The sequence below is a fragment of the Pongo abelii genome, chromosome 14 (assembly GCF_028885655.2).
Source record: "Pongo abelii isolate AG06213 chromosome 14, NHGRI_mPonAbe1-v2.0_pri, whole genome shotgun sequence".
NCBI classification, from domain to species: domain Eukaryota; kingdom Metazoa; phylum Chordata; class Mammalia; order Primates; family Hominidae; genus Pongo; species Pongo abelii.
The window spans coordinates 33,132,842-33,153,143 of record NC_071999.2 but is presented as its reverse complement, the minus strand read 5'-3'; the positions used below and the strand labels follow the sequence as shown (position 1 = coordinate 33,153,143).

Genomic DNA, 20,302 nt, shown 5'->3' with positions numbered 1-20,302 from the left:
TGGTGGGCGCCTGTAGTCCCAGCTACTCGGGAGGCTGAGGCAGGAGACTGGCGTGAACCTGGCAGGCCGAGCTTGGAGTGAGCCACTGCACTCCAGCCTGGGGGACAGAGAGAGACTCTGTCTCAAAAAAAAAAAAAAAAACAAAACTTTTCATGGCATCAAAATTAAAGTATAAACTATTATTTCATATATTAAGCGCATTCATAACTTAGTTTCCAGAGATCTAGTCAAAAAAAACACCTCTGCCTAAGCAAGAGCTAGTAGAAAAATGTATCTTTAGGCTATGTGTTACTTTAAAGTATTCTTACTGTATAACACTCTGGAAATTAGTCTTAAGTTGTGTTAAATCAGTGGTTCTCCAGGAGGTGGAGGTTGCAGTGAGCAGGGATCGCGCCACTGCACTCCAGCCTGGGCAACAAGAGCAAAACTCGGTCTCAAAAACAAAAAACAAAAAAAACAGTGGTTCTTAAATTTGGAAGGCTGTGAACCACTGAGAGAATAATAAAAGCTGTTGCCAGAGAAAAATGCCTATTTACAAATAAAAGTATGCATAACTGGAGGGATTCTCAAAGACAATGAAGCCCAAGTGCCATATCCTTAGTATTGTTAAAACAACTAACTTCACAAAAGATACTTAGAAATGTAGCTATTGTTCATAGGTTCAATGTGCATAACAAAACTGTATGTATAAATCCTTGATTCCTTAAATTAAAAAATAAAATGAGTGTGTATACAATTTGATAGAAATACATGCCACAAATTTTAATGCCTTTTAAACCTAATTAGCTGTGATTAAATTCAAATATTTGTATAAAGTTTTGTTTCTTACACTGAGACATATACCAAAAACATGACTTATTTTTTCTTAAGTGATCAAAACAAATTTTTAAAAAGCAATGTGATTCACTCAGGGTCTCCTTTGTGCCAGGCATTATGCCTTTGTTCCTCATAATTTGAGGAAACCCACTCTTAATATCCACTCAACTTTGCTCAAATATTAGGCCAAAATAAACTGGCCTAAAAATTTTGACAAATATATTTGGTCAAAAATATATTTAGATATGTACTTTCCCATACGTAATGAAAATGATGTTACCCTAGTTTACATAAGTGTCAAAGTATTTAAGGTTTCATATTTTACGGTAATTTGATACTTTCAAGGGCAATAGTTTTGGGGATAGAAACTTTAAAAGAAAATTAAAAACTTGTAACTAAAATCAATGAGTTACACCTATAATAGACAGTAAGAATTAAAAATAAACTAAATCACCACTACCGTAGGTAAATAAACTCTTTATTTATTCTATAACCTTACACTGCAAATGTCAAGAACCCTTCCTTAAACAAAACAACATTTGTAGGTAAGAAATGACGGAAGACACTGAGAGTACAATGGTTTTTCCGAAAGGCAGACTTAATTATTTTTTCTTTGCTCATCTCCAGAGTGTTAAACCAATAACCAAACAGAAAAAATAATTAATGCAAAATAATTCATCACTGTTAAAAAATATTTTAACTGAGTTGTCATCTGAATGAAGAGCACTTTTAAAATAATAGTCATTAGAATTCGAGAATACATTTCATATGATATAATGACCTATTTCCAATGGTTCCAGAGAGTGATCACTTTCATCATTAAGAGGAGCTAGAATAACCATTTAATGCTAGGGCTATGCAGAATAGTTTTTCAGCTAATTTAATTTTTAAATTAATTAATTTCACCCTAAGTTTCTATTGTGAGGTCCAATTGGGACCAATGAATATACCTACCTCCAAATAAGCTTATATCTATACCATAAGCATTAATGGATTTTTTTAAACTGAATGTTTTTAAATTTAAAATTCCCTTTAATATTTTTAACTCCTCCAATTGAAAAGGCTAATTCTTTTTTGAACGGCATGTCTAAATTAGTTTCATGAAATAAGTTAACAAAATGTTTATTTCTGATACAAGGAAGGAAGTATTGTTAGGCCAAAATAAACTGGCATGTAATTAAGGCCAAAGTTTTCTGATTGCTATATGGATCCCATTATTGCCAGTGCTTTGGAAAGAGACATATAAAGTTGAATTACAACACTGCTCAGAAGTCTAGACAATGTCTGTCTAAGAAATATTAAGATGTGTAGCTCACTTGTAGATTATGCTCATGTAAACAATGTGAACACACCTCAACAAGAGAAAAATCATAGTAGTATATTACTTACAATAAAACTTTTAGGCTACCAGAGATATTCAATTCTGACACTGCTCTCTAGGGAAGAAAGGAAAATGCTTACAAATTTAACTGAACCTGAAAAAAAACCAAAGTAGAAGAAAAGGTAAGGGAACAAGTCGGGGGAGGGGAGTTGGAAGGGAGACGGGTAGTAAGAGAGAGAATGGTGGGGAAATGAGGCGCTGACAAAATCCTTAGCAACACAAGGTTATTAAGCTCTGAGTACTCTGATACTTTAATGCTAAAACAGATGCTCTGCTCCACTGTGTTATCTTTATCTTCTCCCATTTTTCTTCCCAAAGAGGTCCTTGAATTAGATATATGAGTATTTAAATCAAAGATTTACTTACTAATTAGATTAAGCCCTGGAGACAGTACCAGTTCCCGGCTGATCTAGATATATCCTTTGGCTTTGTTTTAGTGTGTGTATATATTTCATTTTGTTTCTGTTTTTTTTTAATGTCCAAGACCAAGTGATGATTTTCCTGTATAGGTTCTAGAAGCATAATTTGTGTGTGCAACTCAAACATTTGACAAACATAAGATAACAATCTGCTCAGCACTTACTAAGAATTCAATATGATTGTGCATACCACCTTACTTTCCAAATCAAGGTATACAACAGTGGGGATAAGTGATGTTAATTTAAAAAATTTAAATATTTTTATATTAAAATAAACATTATGGAGTAGTAGATGCAAAATCTGCATGAATTCTTAAGATAAAAACGAAGACTGCAAAGAATCATAGATTTCTCAAAGGTTCGCATTGAACTATGCCTTCAGGACTCCTGGAGTACAAGCACATTTGCCCAAATTCTTCTGTCATTATGGGTACACTTTATGGGTACATTATGGGCAGAAGATGACTAAAAAGTGTTTTTCTCTACTGCAATGATCCCTAATGTAGTGTATTTTTTTCCTACTACTGTTTATAATACTTTACCCAATTTAAAATTACTACTATAGCATTTATAATCAAATATCTGAAAGGGAATACCATCTAAAGATGTAGAATGATTAAATTATTTTTTAGAAATTTAATGTAAAAGTAGGACTCTGATGCATATGTACATAAATATTCCCATTCTTTCTGATGCCTTTATAAGTTTGAGTGAAACAGCACAAAGTTTTAAAAATAGAGAAATACAAAGATAGGTTTTTTTCCTAAATAACCATTTTCCCCTTTAAATTTTTTTGTGAGTTTTATATATAAAAATTCTTATATGTAATTTCATTCATATTTAAATTTTGCTTTAAAATTCTCAACTACACATTTGGCTTATGGTACCAAAACCTAGAACATAAAGCTCTTAATTTGTTCAAATGTGAATCATTCAAGTATACAATTTCAGTTCTGATAAATTAATAGTAAACGGTGCTTACAGACATGGTATCTGGAACTCACTGGAAATAGTTACTCAACTTACCTGGCGCTAATCCAGCAGTAGCAGGGCTTCCCATGGATGGGTGAGAGAAAACTTGAGAGAAGGCAGACATATTTGACTGGGACACGTTACTCAGCCTGGAGGTTGATCCTCCTTTAGGAATAAACTCGCTTGCAGTAGGATTTGGTGTCTATTTAAAAATCAAATATAGTAAGTTAACACACTTTAAGCCGAAAAAAGACATTGAATCTACCAGGCATATTCCATGGTGCTTTATTTACTAAGTAAAATATATTATTGAAAGGGTTAACAAGTGTTTTAGGTTCCATATTTTGGTGTGTCATAATTAAATTTCTTAAAGGAAATCTCATCATCAAATTTGAAGACTTTAATCATTTCATTTGCAGAATTTTAACCTCAGTAATGTGTAAAATTTGTCTTTATTATCAAGCATGCATCATTACCAAACTACTACGTTTTAGAGAACTGGGAGGTTGAGATTACCTCAAAACTGAGCAACAAGTTTAGTATCTTTAAACCACTTCTACCAAGATAAAGGTCAAAACTGCCTTTCTTCCAAAATTAATCACTTTCTTTTTTGTAGGTACCTCAAACATTTCCCTAATAATATGGTATCATGTATTTAAGTAACAAAGTAAAGGTTAGAAAAACATTTAAAAACACGGCAAATATGGGAGGACGGAATCAAGATATAAGAAAAACTAAAGCGATCCTAATGCCCATGCAGTACCATGTGTGACTTGTTGCACTCAAAAATATTTGGCTATGAGATTACATGGAAAACACCTTTTTCACAGTGGTACTATGCTACAACTCTTTATATATTCAAGAGGCATGGTATTTTTAGCTTTAAGAAATACTAGAACATATGAGACTATACATAAGATTAATAAAAAGTCTATATAATATTGTCCACATTAAATTTCCACAGGAGGCAGAAAGAACAACTTCCCTATTTAATTTGAATGAGTTAACAGTTCAAAATACTGCCAAGTTAGAGTTCAAAATACTAGATCTGGAAGGTAACAAGTCACCAGGCTAACCCAAATGTAAACTCCAAAACGAGTATTTTCAGTTATGTGCCAGCTAAGTTAAATAAAAAGTGATAAAATATAGAACAAATGCTAAATCTGGGCTTAATTAAAATACACTAGAACTACAGAATCAATCTTTTACTGCCACATCTAAGGCATGAATTTCTGAAAAAGTATAATCAGGTCTGAGGCTATATTTTCCAAAGGGGAAAAAAAATCCTCTTTTATGACTTAAATGTGTTTTAAAAAAGTTTCCAATTGTAACATTCCCGAAAATAGTGGCATGTTCTCTAAACAGATGGCCAATTCCTTGATTTCTGGAGTAGAAAACGAGCCACTGCATTTTACTAATGTAGTACCTTCCTAGGTATAAGGGAACAAATGGCTACCAACAGAATGAAAAGTATGTCAGGGCCGGTATGTCCCAGTTAAACCTAAATCTTAGAAGTTGAGGGTCAAGATAAAAGCCACTGATATCTTGATAAAATAGTCCAAAATGGCTAGAGACATGGACTTCAGGATTACGCAAGATTACCAGGAGATAATTACATAAGGAAAATTATGTAATTTCCTTATGTAATTACATAACGAAAATTACATAAGGAAAATAACACACAATATGAATATTTTTAGTATGTTCCTGAGAAACAGGTATTACCCAGTTTCTATTTCACGTATATCCTATAATTACAGTAAATAACAGACTAATTTCAATAATGAGTTTCTCTAACCTTATTATTTTGAAAGCCTATTTTTATTATTTTTGAGACCCTGTAAAGGGGAAAAAAGAGGGGAAGGTCCATTCTACCTTTCATAACAAATTATAAAGGACCTCCAAATATGCACAAGTGGAAGTTATTAAAATTAACCTAACTATTAAGATTTACATACAAAACTGTAACTTCTACAGATTCAATAACCACGGATGCCTAAACCTACCCAACAATGAATTTGAATTAAGAACTGAAAAGGATGACCTAAAACTCTCCTTCCTTTCTTGATTTAGTATTCCTTGATTTGGTGGTTTGAGAGTTTGTTTTGTTCAACCGTGAGCACTTGAGATTAAAGATAAAATAATTTAAATGGCAGAAAAAATAATTATGTAAGATTCAGGTACAACACCACCCACAAAAAATCTTTAATAGATAATATAAATTAATTGTAGCCAGATCAGAGAATGATCAGATACATTTAAATTAAAAATCAGAAATTAAGACCTTACCTAGAATACTTTTTCATGATAAAAATCTTTAAAATAACATATAACAATAAAGATGCATTCTTAAAACTTCTACTCATTTAAAATATAAATCTTTTTTTAAAACTATAAATCTATTAAAAATAGCATAGGTATATATTTTTAACATGTTAAGAATAATTTTTTGAAAGATAAGGCTAAACTGGTAACTAAAACAAGTATCACATTAAAATGAAATACCTGTTCAGAAAAGAACCTATTTCATTCAGGCTTAGGAGGCAAAGGTTTTATCTAGGATTAGACGACATAAGGACTTGAGTTATATAAATTATTTGACGAACTTCAACAACAATAAGGAGTTTGGGATAAATAAGAAAAATAGAAATAAAAAAAACCTAAAGTTTTACTATCCCTGCCCTATGTTTGAATAATCCTTTCCTAAAGACAGATATTTCTCTGTAATATTAAATTTTTGGTTTCTGTAAAATATACAGATATGCACTCATTTATGTTCATAAATAAAACCCTAATTTACATTTATATTTTAAATAGTTCTAAGTGGACATTTTAAAAAATTAATGTTCATTCAATAGTCTAAGATTCTCATACACTCAAATTTACCCCACAATTTTTTTTTTTTTTTTTTTTGAGACAGAGTCTCACTCTGTCGTCAGGCTGGAGTGCAGTGGCACAACCTTCACTCACTGCAACCTCTGCCTCCCAGGTTCAAGTGATTCTCCTGCCTCAGTCACCCTAGTAGCAGGGATTACAGGTGTATGTCACCAAGCCTGGCTAATTTTTATATTTTTGGTAGAGGCAATGTTTCATCATGTTGGCCAAGCTGGTCTCAAACTCCTGGCCTCAAGTGATCTGTCCACCTCAGCCTCCCAAAGTGCTGAGATTACAGGCATGAGCCACTGTGCCTGGCCTGCCCCCCAATTTTCATGTCCAAAACAACCAAGTGCTTGTTATATGGTGAGTTCTCCAAAATGACATCATCCCCAACTTCCAAAAATGATCCCTACTGCTACCTTCTAGACTCAAATATAATAAATGAAGAATCCTGACCGTTAGCTTAAATGTTGTAATTATTATTATTATTATTTTGAGACAGAGTTTTAGTCTGTCACCCAGGCTGGAGTAGAGTGGCGTGATCTCAGCTCACTGCAACTTCTGCCCCCTGGGTTCAAGGGATTCTCCTGCCTCAGCCTCCAGAGTAGCTGGGATTACAGGCGCCTGCCACTGCACCCAGCTAATTTTTGTGTTTTTAGTGGAGACGGGGTTTCACCATGTTGGCCGAGCTGGTCTCGAACTCCTGACCTCAAGAGATCTGCCCACCTCGGCCTTCCAAAGTGCTGGGATTACAGGCGTGAGCCACCATACCCGGCCTAATTTTTTTTTTTTTTAAATTAGATGGAAAGACAAGAAGTTTCTGTTGAATGATAACAGAACATAAGATATGTAACATTTCATTGCATATATGGCCCAAAAAGGCCTGTAAGAAAAAAATTGTTATCATACAATGATGGGATGAATGAGAAACTAATATTCCTGAATACTGGTCAGGGTTATTTTAATCACATAGTAAACTCATAAAACTACTGGACAGCTCTTTAAAGAGCTCGGCCTGCTTTACCTATCTTAAAGACTCTGTAAATTGGCATCAGTAATCTTTCTAGCCTCTGAATAAAAACCTAACCTGGTGACTTTTTCTTAACAGCTTTATTTAAGATATAATTGACATGTAATACACTGCACATACTTAAAACTTTGGTAACTCTTGACACAGATATACAACCTGGAAACCATTACCCAAATCAATCTAATGACCATAAACATCATACTAAAGTCTGCACAGGCCTCTTCTAAACCCCTCTCTCCTTTCCATCCCTCTCTGCTCTCTTCCCCCAACTCTCCAGGAAACCACTGATGAGCTGTCACTATGAATTAGTCTGCATTTTTAAAAATTTCACATAAATGGGTCATACACATGTACATATTTTTTACCTGGCTTTTTTTTTTCTCACTAAACTTTGTTTTAATGGGTCTCAAAATTCTGTGACAGAATTTCGGTCAAGTTGTTTCCATTAAAACGTACTGATTTAAAAAACGAGTAACTTAAAACTACCACATGCAAAAGAAAAAAGAAAAAAAAAAACAAAAATGAAGTAGTTCACAAAACATTATCCTTTCTTTCTGAAGGTTTTAAGATGCATTGTTATCTTTAACCAGTCTTTTACTATTAACTTAAATGGCCAATTGAAACTAACAGTCCTGAGACCATTCTTCCACCACTGATTAAGACTAGAGTGGCAGGTATTAGGGATAATATTCCTTTAGCCTTCTGAGATTTCTGGGCAAACCTGGTGGCCTTGCCAGCTCCAGCAGCCTTCTTGTCCACTGCATTGATGACACCCACAGCAACTGTCTGTCTCACATCACCAACAGCAAAACAACTCAGAGGAGGATGGTCTGAGAAGCTCTCAGCACACATGGGCTTGCCAGGAACTATATCAGCAATGGCGGCATCACCAGACTTCAAGAATTTAGGGCCATCTTCCAGCTTCTTACCAAAATGGCAATCAATCTTTACCTCCAGCTCAGCAAACCTGCATGCAACATGGGCTGTGTGGCAATTCAGTACAAGGGCATAGACAGCACTGATTTAGCCTGGATGGTTCAGAATAATCACTGAGCAGTGAGGCCAACTGCCTTCATTCGTGGGTCATTTTTGCTGTCAGCAGCAACACTCCCCTACAACGAACATCTTTGACAGACACATTCATAACACTGAAGCCCATAATGTCTCCAAGAAGAGCTTCACTCAAAGCTCCATGGTGCATTTCAACAGACTTCAGTTATAACGCTGACTGGAGTAAAAGAGACCACCATAACGGGTTTGAGAACACCAGTCTCCACTCGGTCCACAGACACAGTACCGATACCACCAATTTTGTAGACACCCTGGAGAGGCAGGCGCAAGGACCTGTCAGTTGGACAAGCTAGTGGGAGGATGCAGTCCAGAGCCTCAAGCAGTGTGGTTCCACTGGCGCTGCCATCTTTATGGGTGACTTTCCATCCCTTGAACCAAGGCATGTTAGCACTTGGCTCCAGCATGTTGTCACAATTCCAACCAGCAAATGGCACAAATGCTACTGTGTCAGGATTGTAGCCAATTTTATTAATATAAGTGCTGACTTCCTTAATGATTTCCTCATATCTCTTCTGGCTGTAAGTTGGCTCAGTGGAATCCATTTTGTTAACATCAACAATTAGTTGTTTCACGCTCAGTGTGTAAGCCAGAAGGGCATGGTCACCAGCCTGCCCATTCTTGGAGCTACTAGCTTCAATTTCACCAACACCAGCAGCAATAATCAGTACAGCACAGTCAGCCTGAGATGTCCCAGTAATCATGTTTTTGATGAAGTCTCTTTGTTCGGGGGCATCAATGCTAAGTCACGTAGTACTTGTTGGTCTCAAGTTTCTACAGGGAGATATCAATAGTGAGACTACATTCATGCTCAGCTTTCAGTTTATCCAAGACCCAGGAATACTTGAAGGAGCCCCTTCCCATCTCAGCAGCCTCCTTTTCCAATTTTTCAATGATTCTTTTGTTGATTCCACCACATTTGTAGATCAGATGTCCAGTAGTGGTGGACTTGCCTTGAATCTATGTGTCCAATGAAGACAATGTTGATAAAAGTCTCTTACCATTTTGGCTGTTAGGGGTAGTTTTCGTGACACCTGTGTTCTGGTGGCAAACTCGTTGCAAAAAAGTTGATTGGCTTCTTTCACTCAGCATAAAGATTCATCCATGTCACTGCATCTATCAATACTTCATTTGTATTGCTTATTAGTGTTCGACATTATTAATATACTATAATTTGTTTATCCTTTCATCCATTAGATATTTAGATTGTTTCCAGGTTTTGGCTATTAGAAATAAAGCTGCTGTGAAGATTTGTACACAAGTCTTTGTACACAAATACACGTTTCATTTGTATACAAATACACATTTCGTTATTCTTGGTTAAAAACGTAGCAGTGAATGATTTGGGCATATAATACGTATGTATATATAACCTTTTTAAGTTAGTAAACTGTTTTCCAAAGTAGTTGTGATTTTTTATTTTTTTTTCTTTCGGAGACAGGGTACTGCTTTGTCGCCCAGGCTGGAGTGCACTGGAAAGATCATTGCTCACTACAGCTACTCAAGCGATACTCCAGCCTAGTTGTATTATTTTACTATGTCCACCAGCACTGTATAAGAGATCAAGTTGCTCTATGTACTCAGGAATACATGCTTTGGTTGGTCTTTTTCATTTTAGACATTCTAATAGGTGTGTAGTGGTATCTCATTGTGGTTTTAATTAGCATTTCCCAAATAACTTATTTGCCATTTTATATCTTATTTGAAGTGTCCACATTTTTTGACTACTTTTAATGCATTTTTAAATTTTCTATTACGAAGTTGTGAGAGTTCACCAAATAGTCTGAAGTACCCCCCGACCTTTTTTTTTTTTTTTCAAAAAAATTTCTTTTGACATAATGTGAGACTCACAAGAAATGGTACCTTTTACCTTCTTTGATGACAGGTAACATCTTACATAACCAGAGTACGTTTTCAAAACCATAAACACTGGTGCAATAATTTTAGCTAAACTGCCCACCTCGTTTGAATTTTACCAGTTTCTGAGTGCAAAAATGCACTCAATTTGACTGCATTTTTGCAGGATATTTTTTCCAGGTATGGAATTCTAGGGTGACACTTTTTTTTTCCTTCCTGTATTTTAAAGATACTGTTATACCGTCTACAATTTGTATTATTTCCAGTGAGAAATCAGCTATCAGTACTGTGGTTTCTCAGTATCTGCAGGAGACTGGTTCCAGGACCCTCCTCCAGCCCCTCTGCAGATACCAAAATCCACAGGTAATTAAGTCCCTCATATTAAATGCCTAGTAGTTGTACGTAGTCTATGCATATAGGTGCATACTCCTGTATACCTTAAATCATCTCTAGATTACTTATACCTAATGAAATATAAATGTTATATGGCATTTTTTATTTGTATTATTTTTATTGTAGTATGATTTTTTTGGTGTTTGGGTTTTTTTGTTTTTGTTTTTTTTTCCTGGTCCATGATCGGTTGAATCGAAGAATGTAGAACCCATGGATACGGAAAGCCAATGGTATTGTTGTTCCTCAAAAATGGTTTTGTTTTGTTTTTTGGTATGGCTGCTTCTTTGATGTGCCTTGATGTAATTTTCTTCATGTTTATTTTGCCTGTGGTTCACTGGACACCTTGACTCTGTGGGTTTACAGCTTCATCAAGTTTGGAAAATGCTGCCCTTTATTTCTTAAAATACTTTTTCTGCACATTCCATCAGCCCCATCAGGAACTCCAATTATAAGGATATTAGGTCACCTGATGTTATCCCATGGCTCACATTTTCTCTGGGTGTGGTTTTCTGGGGCAGTTTCTATTGCTATGCCTTCAAGTTCACTAAACTGTTCTGCAATGTCTACTGCCATTAATCCCACCAAACATATTATTCATTTCAGACACTATAGCTTTAAACTTTCAAAGTCTGATTTGGATTTCTTATCTATGTAAATATGTTTCATTCCTGTACTAACATGTTTAATCTTTCCTCTAAGCTTCCTCAACATATGAAATACAGTTATAATAATTATTGTTGATGTTTTTATATAACTATTTCTGAATCATTTCTGGATCAGTTTTGAATGATTACATTTTCTTTTCTTTATGGGTCTTACTTTCTTCCTTCTTTGCCTGTCTGGTAACTTTTGATTACATGGTAAATAATGTGACTTTTATCTGCTGGGTGCTGGATATTTTCGTATTCCTATAAATCTTCTTGACCTTTGCTCTCCATTGTAGTTAAACTCTTCCAGGTCTTGCTTTAAGTTTTGTTAGGAGGAACCAGGGAAGAATTTATTCTAAGGCTAATTTGGCCCCACTACTGAGGGAAATGGCTTCCAATTAGCCTTACTTGGTGCTTCACGAGTTACGAAGTTTTCCATGTTGGCTGGTGAGAACAGGAACTACTCCTGGCCATGTAGAGATCTGAGAATTGTTGACTGTGATCTTCTTTAACTTCTTTTTCCAGCTCTGGTAGCCTCTTCATTCACATCCTGAATTCACATCAGCTAAAGATTCAAGAAGGATCCCTTGGTAAACTGCCAGAGTTCTCTCTGTATGTGAGCTCTCTCTTCTTCAGTATGTTTTCTTGTATAGTATTGCCACCTTGGTCTCAATTCAGACAGATCAGAAGGCTCCACCTGATGTCCCCCTTTCTGTACAAGGTTGGGAAACTCTCCCAAGGTGGTAAGCTGGGTTAATCACAAGATTCACCTCGTTTGTTTTCCATGTCTCAGGGATCACTGTCCTTCACTGTCTGATATCTCATGTCTTGAAAACTGTTGTTACATATGTTTTTGTTCAGTTTTTTAGCTGTTTCTGAAGAGAGGTAAGTCTAATCTCTGTTCTTTCACCTTGGCCAGAAGACAAATTTAGTGGTAATGTTTTGAAAATATTAAGGAATTTTTTGACTTTGAGTTATCAATATATAAAATTTAGCCAACTCTTTTTGGTTAGATTAAACACCCACTAGTAGAGAGGCGATCTACAAATACCATTTCAAATAACTTGTGAGCAATTCAATCTACTTTCTTATAAAGTTGGTTTTTCAAGTTCTGTTGTGCTTTCCTTACAATCTCTTTCCTAAAAAGATAAATTATGTCACACGCACAGTTCAACTAACTGTCCTTTTGATAATGCACACATCTTTGAAGCACCAAGTCACAGAGTCTATATTACATAAATATTTCTCCAATACAATTATTTCTACCCATGCCACTGGGAGTGACTAGGCAACAGCAATGAGCAGTGAATTATCTGGAAAAACAGAAGAGAGGGTACTAATAATGAGAAAGAAAGACAGGGCGGAGGAATTTTTTTGCCTTGTTAAAGTGATCTAAAAAGACATAAAAAGATGAGACCCAGCCAGGCACGGCTGCTCACACCTGTAATCCTACAACTTTGGGAGGCCAAGGCGGGAGGACTGCTCAAGGCCAAGAGTCTGAGACCAGCCTGGGCAACAACAAGAGACACTCTCTCTCCAAAAAAAAAAAAAAAAAAATGTTTTTTAATTAGCCAGGTGTGGTGGTACGCACCTGTGGTCCCAACTATTCAGGAGAACTGCTTGAGCCCAGGAGGTGAAGGCTGCAGTGAGCAATCTCTACACCACTACCCTCCAGCCTGGATGACAGAGCAAGACCCTGTCTCAAAAAGAATAAAGATGAGATCCATGGACATAAGAGCAGCCCAATTCAGACCTAATTTTACTAGTTTCCAGTGTTAATAAGCAACACAGGATAAAGAGGAACAGAGGGAGATGGAAAGGAGTAATCAGATGGTAACAAGAATCCCCAGGTTCACATAAGGTTTTTGTTGCTGTTGTTATTTAATGAGTTGTTATTTCCACTTATTTCAAGCACATACAAATATGGCCAATTTAAAATGTATTATCAAAATACACTCAACTTCTGGGTTAGTCAGAAACTGACCTATTTAAAACCTGCAAAGTTTAATTAAAAAAAAAAAAAGTTAAAAGTGACACATACAATGACTACTGTAAAATTAGTCTAATAATATAGTTTATAAACTTTCTGAAGCAAACTAAGCCCTCTGATTTAAGCATCTCAATAAAGGAAATATAATTTCTAAATCAGATAAAATTGGTGGAGATAGCAGAAGAAAGCTAATTACTAGTATTTCCAAAAGATTCATATTAGCATTCTTCTAAATAAAAGTTCTCCTATTTATAACTTGACAATCTTAAGAGGAAAGTAGCATGTGTATGTTGGAACCCAGCAAATGAAGATCAATTAGTAACAAGCTTTACATTGCAATAGAGGAAAACAAAAATTTTTATGATCTCAGCATAAAGCAATTCTCTGTACATAACAGCTTGAAATTATAGACACATAAATTGCCAAAGACAGTTGTTAGCTCATCCTTTACAAAGTTTTTCAGAAATGGATAATACTATAAACATTTCTAACAATCTCCTGGTGTACCTTTCATGAGAACAGTTTGATAATATTATCAAAATGAAAAATAAGGCCGTGCAGTGGCTCACACTTGTCATTCTACTACTTTGGGAGGCCAAGGGTGGAGGATCACTTGAGCTCAGGAGTTCAAGACCAGCCTGGGCAACAAAGCAAGACCCCCATCTCTACTAAAAATTAAAAACAATTAGCCATGCATGATAGCACACACCTGTAGTCCCAGCTACTCTGGAGGCTGAAATAGGAGGATGACTTGAGCCCAGAAGATCAAGGCTGCAGTGAGCTGTGATCATGCCACCGCACTCCAGAGTGGTAAAAGGAGAAAGGAAAAAGGGAAGGAGAAGGGGAAAAGAAAAAGAAAGGCAGGCAGGCAGGCAGGAAGGAAGGAAGGAGAAAAATGGGAGGAGACGGGAGAAGAATAAGCAAAGAATAAGCATGCCCTTGATCTAGCAAACTCACATCTAGGAATTAAAGCTAAGGAGAAAAATGACACAAGTAGATAAGGTTAGCACAGCACTTTTTTATTATAGTATTTTTAAAAAAGAAATAAGTAAAATATCTACCAGTAGGGATTTGGTCATGTGGACTGTGGAACATATCATAATGTGTAACTATTAAAAATTATGAGTTGATATATTTTTATTAAACATGAAAACAGACACCTATACTACTGATTCAGTAAAAATAAAACATAAGCTAGAGAACAGCAATGAAACTAAATTGCTATTTATGTAAAATAGTTTCCTTATGCCTCAGAGGGAATGGGGGAATGTGTACGCAGGCAGGTGTGTAAAAACATGCTAAAGATGGTCACTAAAATATATCAGACATGTTACCTGTGGGTGGCAACCTGGCTAAGGACATTTTTGCCTTCTTCTTTGTACTCTTCTATAGTATCTGATTTTTTTCAGTAGTATATACAGTCAGCACTCCGTATTCATGGGTTCTGAATCCGCAGATTCCACCAACCACAGATAAAAAATATTTGGGGTAAAAAAACCCAACAATTTAAAAAATACAAACAAAAACAATACAGTATAGCAACTATTTACATAACATTTACATTGTAATAGCTATTTTGGAGGATGCACATAGGTTATATGCAAATTTTATGCCTTAAGCACCCCAGTATTTTGGTATCTGCGTGTGGTGGGGAGGTTGTTGCTAGAACCAATCCCACAGAATACAGAAGGACCACTGTATAATTTTTACAAAAAACTTCTAAGAAAGTTCAAGATTTCTAAATCATAAAACCACTTACACCTTTCCCTTTTTCATTTGCATATCATCGCTGAATGGAATTTTCGTAAGAATTCACATGGATTGTACAACATTTAAATTCAGACCAAAAAAATCAATGCATATAAAAAGATAATCTGTATCCAAAGAACAGAAGACATTTAAAAATAAAGCCGGATGTGTGCATCTGCTACAAACTAGGTATCCCTAATCAGAAAATTTGAAATCTGAAATGTGCCAAAATCTGAAACTTTTTGAGCTCAAACATGATGCTCAAAGTAAATGTTCAATGCAGTATTTCGGGCCAAGTCTTCAGGTTTAAGATGCTCAACCACTAAACAGATCCAAACATACCAAAAAAAAAAAAAAAATCTGAAACACTTATAGTCCCAAGTATTTTGGATAAGGGATACTGAAACTGTACTTAAAAGAATCTGAAGTTATTTACATGTCAAAGTGCTCCAATAACAGTAATCATTCATAATCACAGGGCATACCACCTAGTTTATTCTATCACTGTCCCTAAAAGGAGCAAAAATGTTTACTTAGGTCAGTGAATATGTAGTACAGGAAAGTGAGACTATCACAACATTCCAAAGAGGCAAGAACTACTTTACACAGCTACAATTATTTCTACTTACGCATATCTTCTATCCATAGCCATATAACAGTAAAACCTATTTGTCACATTCCGCAGTAAGTAATTTATAATACTTAGATGTCTTCCTTCTAACAAAGAATCCTAACATATTTAATCATAAATTTTAACATATATTAAGATTTTCAAATGTTTTCCATGTTGATATTTTATTTAATGAAACTGTACCAAGGGAAAATTTACAAAAATATGTAAAGCATTAATTTCAGGAACACATTAGGCCAAATATTCATCCAGCTAATCAATAATCCAGGTCCATCCATTTAATTATTTGAATACCTAATATATAAAAGACACTGTGCAAGGCACTGTACTAGGCGCTGTGAGGAAGAAAGACATAAAACATAGACACTGTGTTCTACAAGTTCACAGGCTGACATTTCACAGGTATACAATGTATCCTGAACCCAATTCCACACTCTCAAGAACTCAGAAACATCCATGTATCAAAAGACATATATTATCTACAATGTGCCATGATCAGTATATGGTATTAGCTTATGTGATAAGTTCTATAAATGAATAATTAGAATCTGGTAAGTGCTAGGACAATGTGAGCAAACATCTAATGCTGTTTAATTAGGCCATAAGACCATATGTATGAATTGAATCTTAAAAGACAAGTTTGCTAAGTCAAGACAAAAGGAAGGGTACAACAAGCAAGGTCAATGTTCAAAGAGAATAATCAAAGGAGAAGCAAGAACATGGAACACTTCATGGTACCTGCATGGTACTGCAAATAGTTCAATAGGAACAAGAGCAAGGAGCAGCATGGATGCCTTCATAAGAGATTTTGACCTTTTTTCCCCCAATGACAAAGATGAGAGGCAAGATCAGACAATCAGGTAGTTGTTTGAAAAAGAAGACTAGAAGCAGGAAACCAGCTAAGACACCACAATATAATAATCCAAGCAAGAATTAAAGGTGGATCTACATTATAACTAACAGAGTAAAAATAATTTCAAACCAGAAACAGATCTTAGTAGCTGAAGGATATGGCAGGTAAGGAAGTGAGGGGTCAAAAAGAGCTCACAAGTTAGACACCAAATGATATCAATAACCAAGATATACGGTGGCATATAGTTGTGAATAAGTGAGTGTCTACAGATGTGCGTAAATGAAAAACAGGTTTGAAGGAAAATATATAGTGTTCATTTTATTTTTTATTCATTTATTTTTATTTTTTACAGGAACCCGCCCTGCCTCTGTGAGAGGGGGAGGATCCCTAACTTGGTGTTCATTTTAGACAGGTTGAGTTTTAAGTCCTATGTCATGGAGATGAAGATGTTCAGAAGAAACCAGAAATATAATAGAATCAGTGCAGAGGACTAGGAGGGGAAAAAGGTATCCAGGAGTCAAATGTGACTAGGGAGGAGCTGAAGTATTGAAGACATGTGAGATTACAAAAGAGCACTATGAAGAGTGAAAGAAAAAACAGTCAATGACAGAGCTTGGCAGAGTTCTTGAGGACAGTACAAAGGCCAAGAAGTCTTACAAAAAAAAAAACCCCACTAATAACAATCTAAGAGCGAAGAAAATAAAAGTTTCAAAAAAAGAAGAATGGTCAACTGTCATTTGTAGCAAAGGGCAAATAAGAGGAATGCCGTTAATTTTGTCAGTTAGGGGCCGTGTGCGGTGGCTCACGCCTGGAATCTCAGTACTTTGGGTGGCTGATGCAGATGGATCACCTGAGGTCAGGAGTTCGAGACCAGCCTGGACAACATGGCAAAACCCTATATCTACTAAATATACAAAATTAGCCGGGTGTGGTGGTGCAGCCTGTAGTTCCAGCTTCTTGGGAGGCTGAGATAGGAGAATTGCTTGAACCTGGGAGGCAGACACTACAGTAATCCGAGATCGCACCACTGCACTCCAGCCTGGGTGAAACAGTGCAAAACTCTGTCTCCAAAAAAAAAAAAAAAAAGTCAGACGATCTTATCAAAAATAGTTTCAATAGAATTGTGAAAAGGAAAGGGAAAATATTGGGAATAAGGGATGAACAAAAGGTGAAAAAGTAGTCACCATAATAAGTAGGAACCATTTCCCAAATTGTATCGCAGAGTTTTCCAAATGTACTGACCAAAGAATCTTTTCCTCATGTAGCATTCTTTGTTGTGGGGTTCATCAAGTATCAGAAAAGATTTAAACATGGAATGTTTCTAAGTTAAGAGGATGTAACCAACATAGAGAAATAAGACTAATATTGACAACAGACTCATGAAGGAATAAGTTGCTGGAAAAAAATAAAGATGGCCTTCAGCATATAACAAACACCTACTTGAGACAGGAGGAAAAATAAGAATATTAATGAAAATATAGATAGGCAGAAAGCTGATACATGAAGCAATTCTTTTTTTTTTTTTTTTTTTTTTAAGAAACAGGGTTTTTTTGTTTTCGTTTTTTAAGAGGGTCTTGCTCTGTCACGCAGACTGGAGTGCAACAGTGCAATCATAGCTCACTGCAGCCTCAAACTCATGGGATTCTCTTGCCTCTGCCTCCTGAATAGCTGAGACTACAAGCACATGTCACCACACCCAGCTAATTATTATTTTTTCTTTTGTAGAGATAGGGGTCTCACTATGTTGCCCAGGCTGGTCTCGAATTTCTGAGCTCAAGTGAATCCTCCCGCCACAGCCTCCCAAAGTGCTGGGATTACAAGAATGAGTTATCACACCCAGCCCACACTTCATTCTTTTTAAAATGTTTAAACTTTGTCACAGTAGACATAACCACAATGAATTCTTAATGACCTTTTTTCTCCCTTCCCTGAAGAACACAAGGTCATTACTCTAAAGTGACAGAGTAGGGGTTGAGTAGGTCTGAGAACATTAAAGATTTCGAGTATCAGCTGGAGAGAAGAGGAGGTCCAGGGTGAGATGGGCGTACAGAAAGTAGTACATTTATAGAAAGGCCACTGCAGCTGCATCATAGTTCTACAACTCTTCAAAGTCCCCAGGCACCCTAAGTAGATAGCTTGAATCTTCACCTTTACAAAGTCCAATCCATTGCATCAAAAGCCTACATTATCCCATTTCCTGTGGCCTAGAGATTACAAATCACCTGAAGTAATACCAAAACCCAGTGAGTAAAGACGGAAGTAAATCTAGTGAGTTTCCAAATCACCCACCGCCCCCGAGATCTTAAAGGAAGCAGTAACAAGCAACTAGAACTCACATGAGAATTTATAGGCCAAGAGATTTTAATGTAAGCATTCTTATAATTAAATACTTCTTACAAAAAATGCCATTTAATCAGACAAGGGGAAAAAAGTAGCATCAAGAGATGCTGACAAGGAGACAATGAAATCAAATGGATACCCTAACACATCCACAGTCCAACAGTTCTTATTTAATTGTATCACTTCACTAAAACAACAGTAATATTATAACTTATGATTCACAACCACACAATTTTCAAAAGTCTGAGACAAAATTAGCGTGATTTTATTTAATGTGTCACTACTTTTAGGTAAATCTTAACCTGCAATACTATGAGAAATTTACAAAATCATACATTTCCCAGACCCTTTCATTCAAAATGAAATGTAAAATCACAGGAAAAAACACATTAAGTTGTCCTTTCAAAAAAAAGCATTTATTTTTCAAAATATTCAAGTGAGTTAGCATTTAAATGTGAGCCCTTAAAAGAGACCAAGTGTCACTGCCCCCTTCTACACATATCATGATTTAAGCACATATGAATATAACTGCAGGCTGTACTCTAAATAAATATAAACAAACATCAACTTTAGGAGATAAGGTGATATGGTAAAACTGGACAATGGACATTTATTTAATATCTATTATGTGCTTGGAAATTTGAATCCTCACAACAACTCTGTAGGACAGGTGATAAAATATTTCAACCCCAAGCAATGGCAATTTGAACTATGTAGTCATAGAACAAATAAAAAATTTTGAATTCACATACAGATTGGTCAGGCAAAGTGACAGGTAACCATCCAGTGATGGGCAAACATCCTAGGCAAAGACTAAAGGAAAGATCAAAGTGAATTTGCACTTAGGTGAAATGAAGTGTTTTTGATGTGGTGTCTCAGGTGATCTTCCATTCACCATCTGCTTGGTGTCTGGGCTGAGATGATGAAAAAAATATAAAACAGAGAAGCTGGTCGGATGTGGTCGCTCACGCCTGTAATCCCAGCACTTTGAGAGGCTAAGGCGGGCGGATCACGAGGTCAAGAGATAGAGAGATCAAGACCATCCTGGCCAACACCGTGAAACCCCGTTTCTATTAAAAATACAAAAATTAGCTGGGCGTGGTTGAGTGTGCCTGTAGTCCCAGCTACTCGGGAGGCTGAAACAGGAGAATCGCTTGAAGCTGGAAGGTGGACGCAGTGAGCTGAGATCACGCCACTGCACTACAGCCTGGCAACAGAGCAAGACTCTGTCTCAAAAAAAAAAAGCAGAGACGCTTTCTCACTAAACAACACTGTCAAG

At 36.0% G+C, this 20,302-nt stretch overlaps 1 protein-coding gene and 1 pseudogene across 4 annotated transcripts in view; both read right to left on the bottom strand.

Annotated features, from left to right (window-relative positions):
• PAN3 (poly(A) specific ribonuclease subunit PAN3) overlaps window positions 1–20,302 on the bottom strand; it is a 157,057-nt gene that overhangs the window by 70,804 nt on the left and 65,951 nt on the right. For all 4 annotated transcript variants that reach the window (XM_024230896.3, XM_054528848.2, XM_054528849.2 and 1 more), the window contains one exon: window positions 3,643–3,790. In XM_024230896.3, coding sequence (XP_024086664.2) covers window positions 3,643–3,790 — 148 coding nt within the window. The remainder of the gene's footprint in view (window positions 1–3,642; window positions 3,791–20,302) is intronic.
• On the bottom strand, window positions 6,465–9,556 carry LOC129049462 (elongation factor 1-alpha 1-like; annotated as a pseudogene).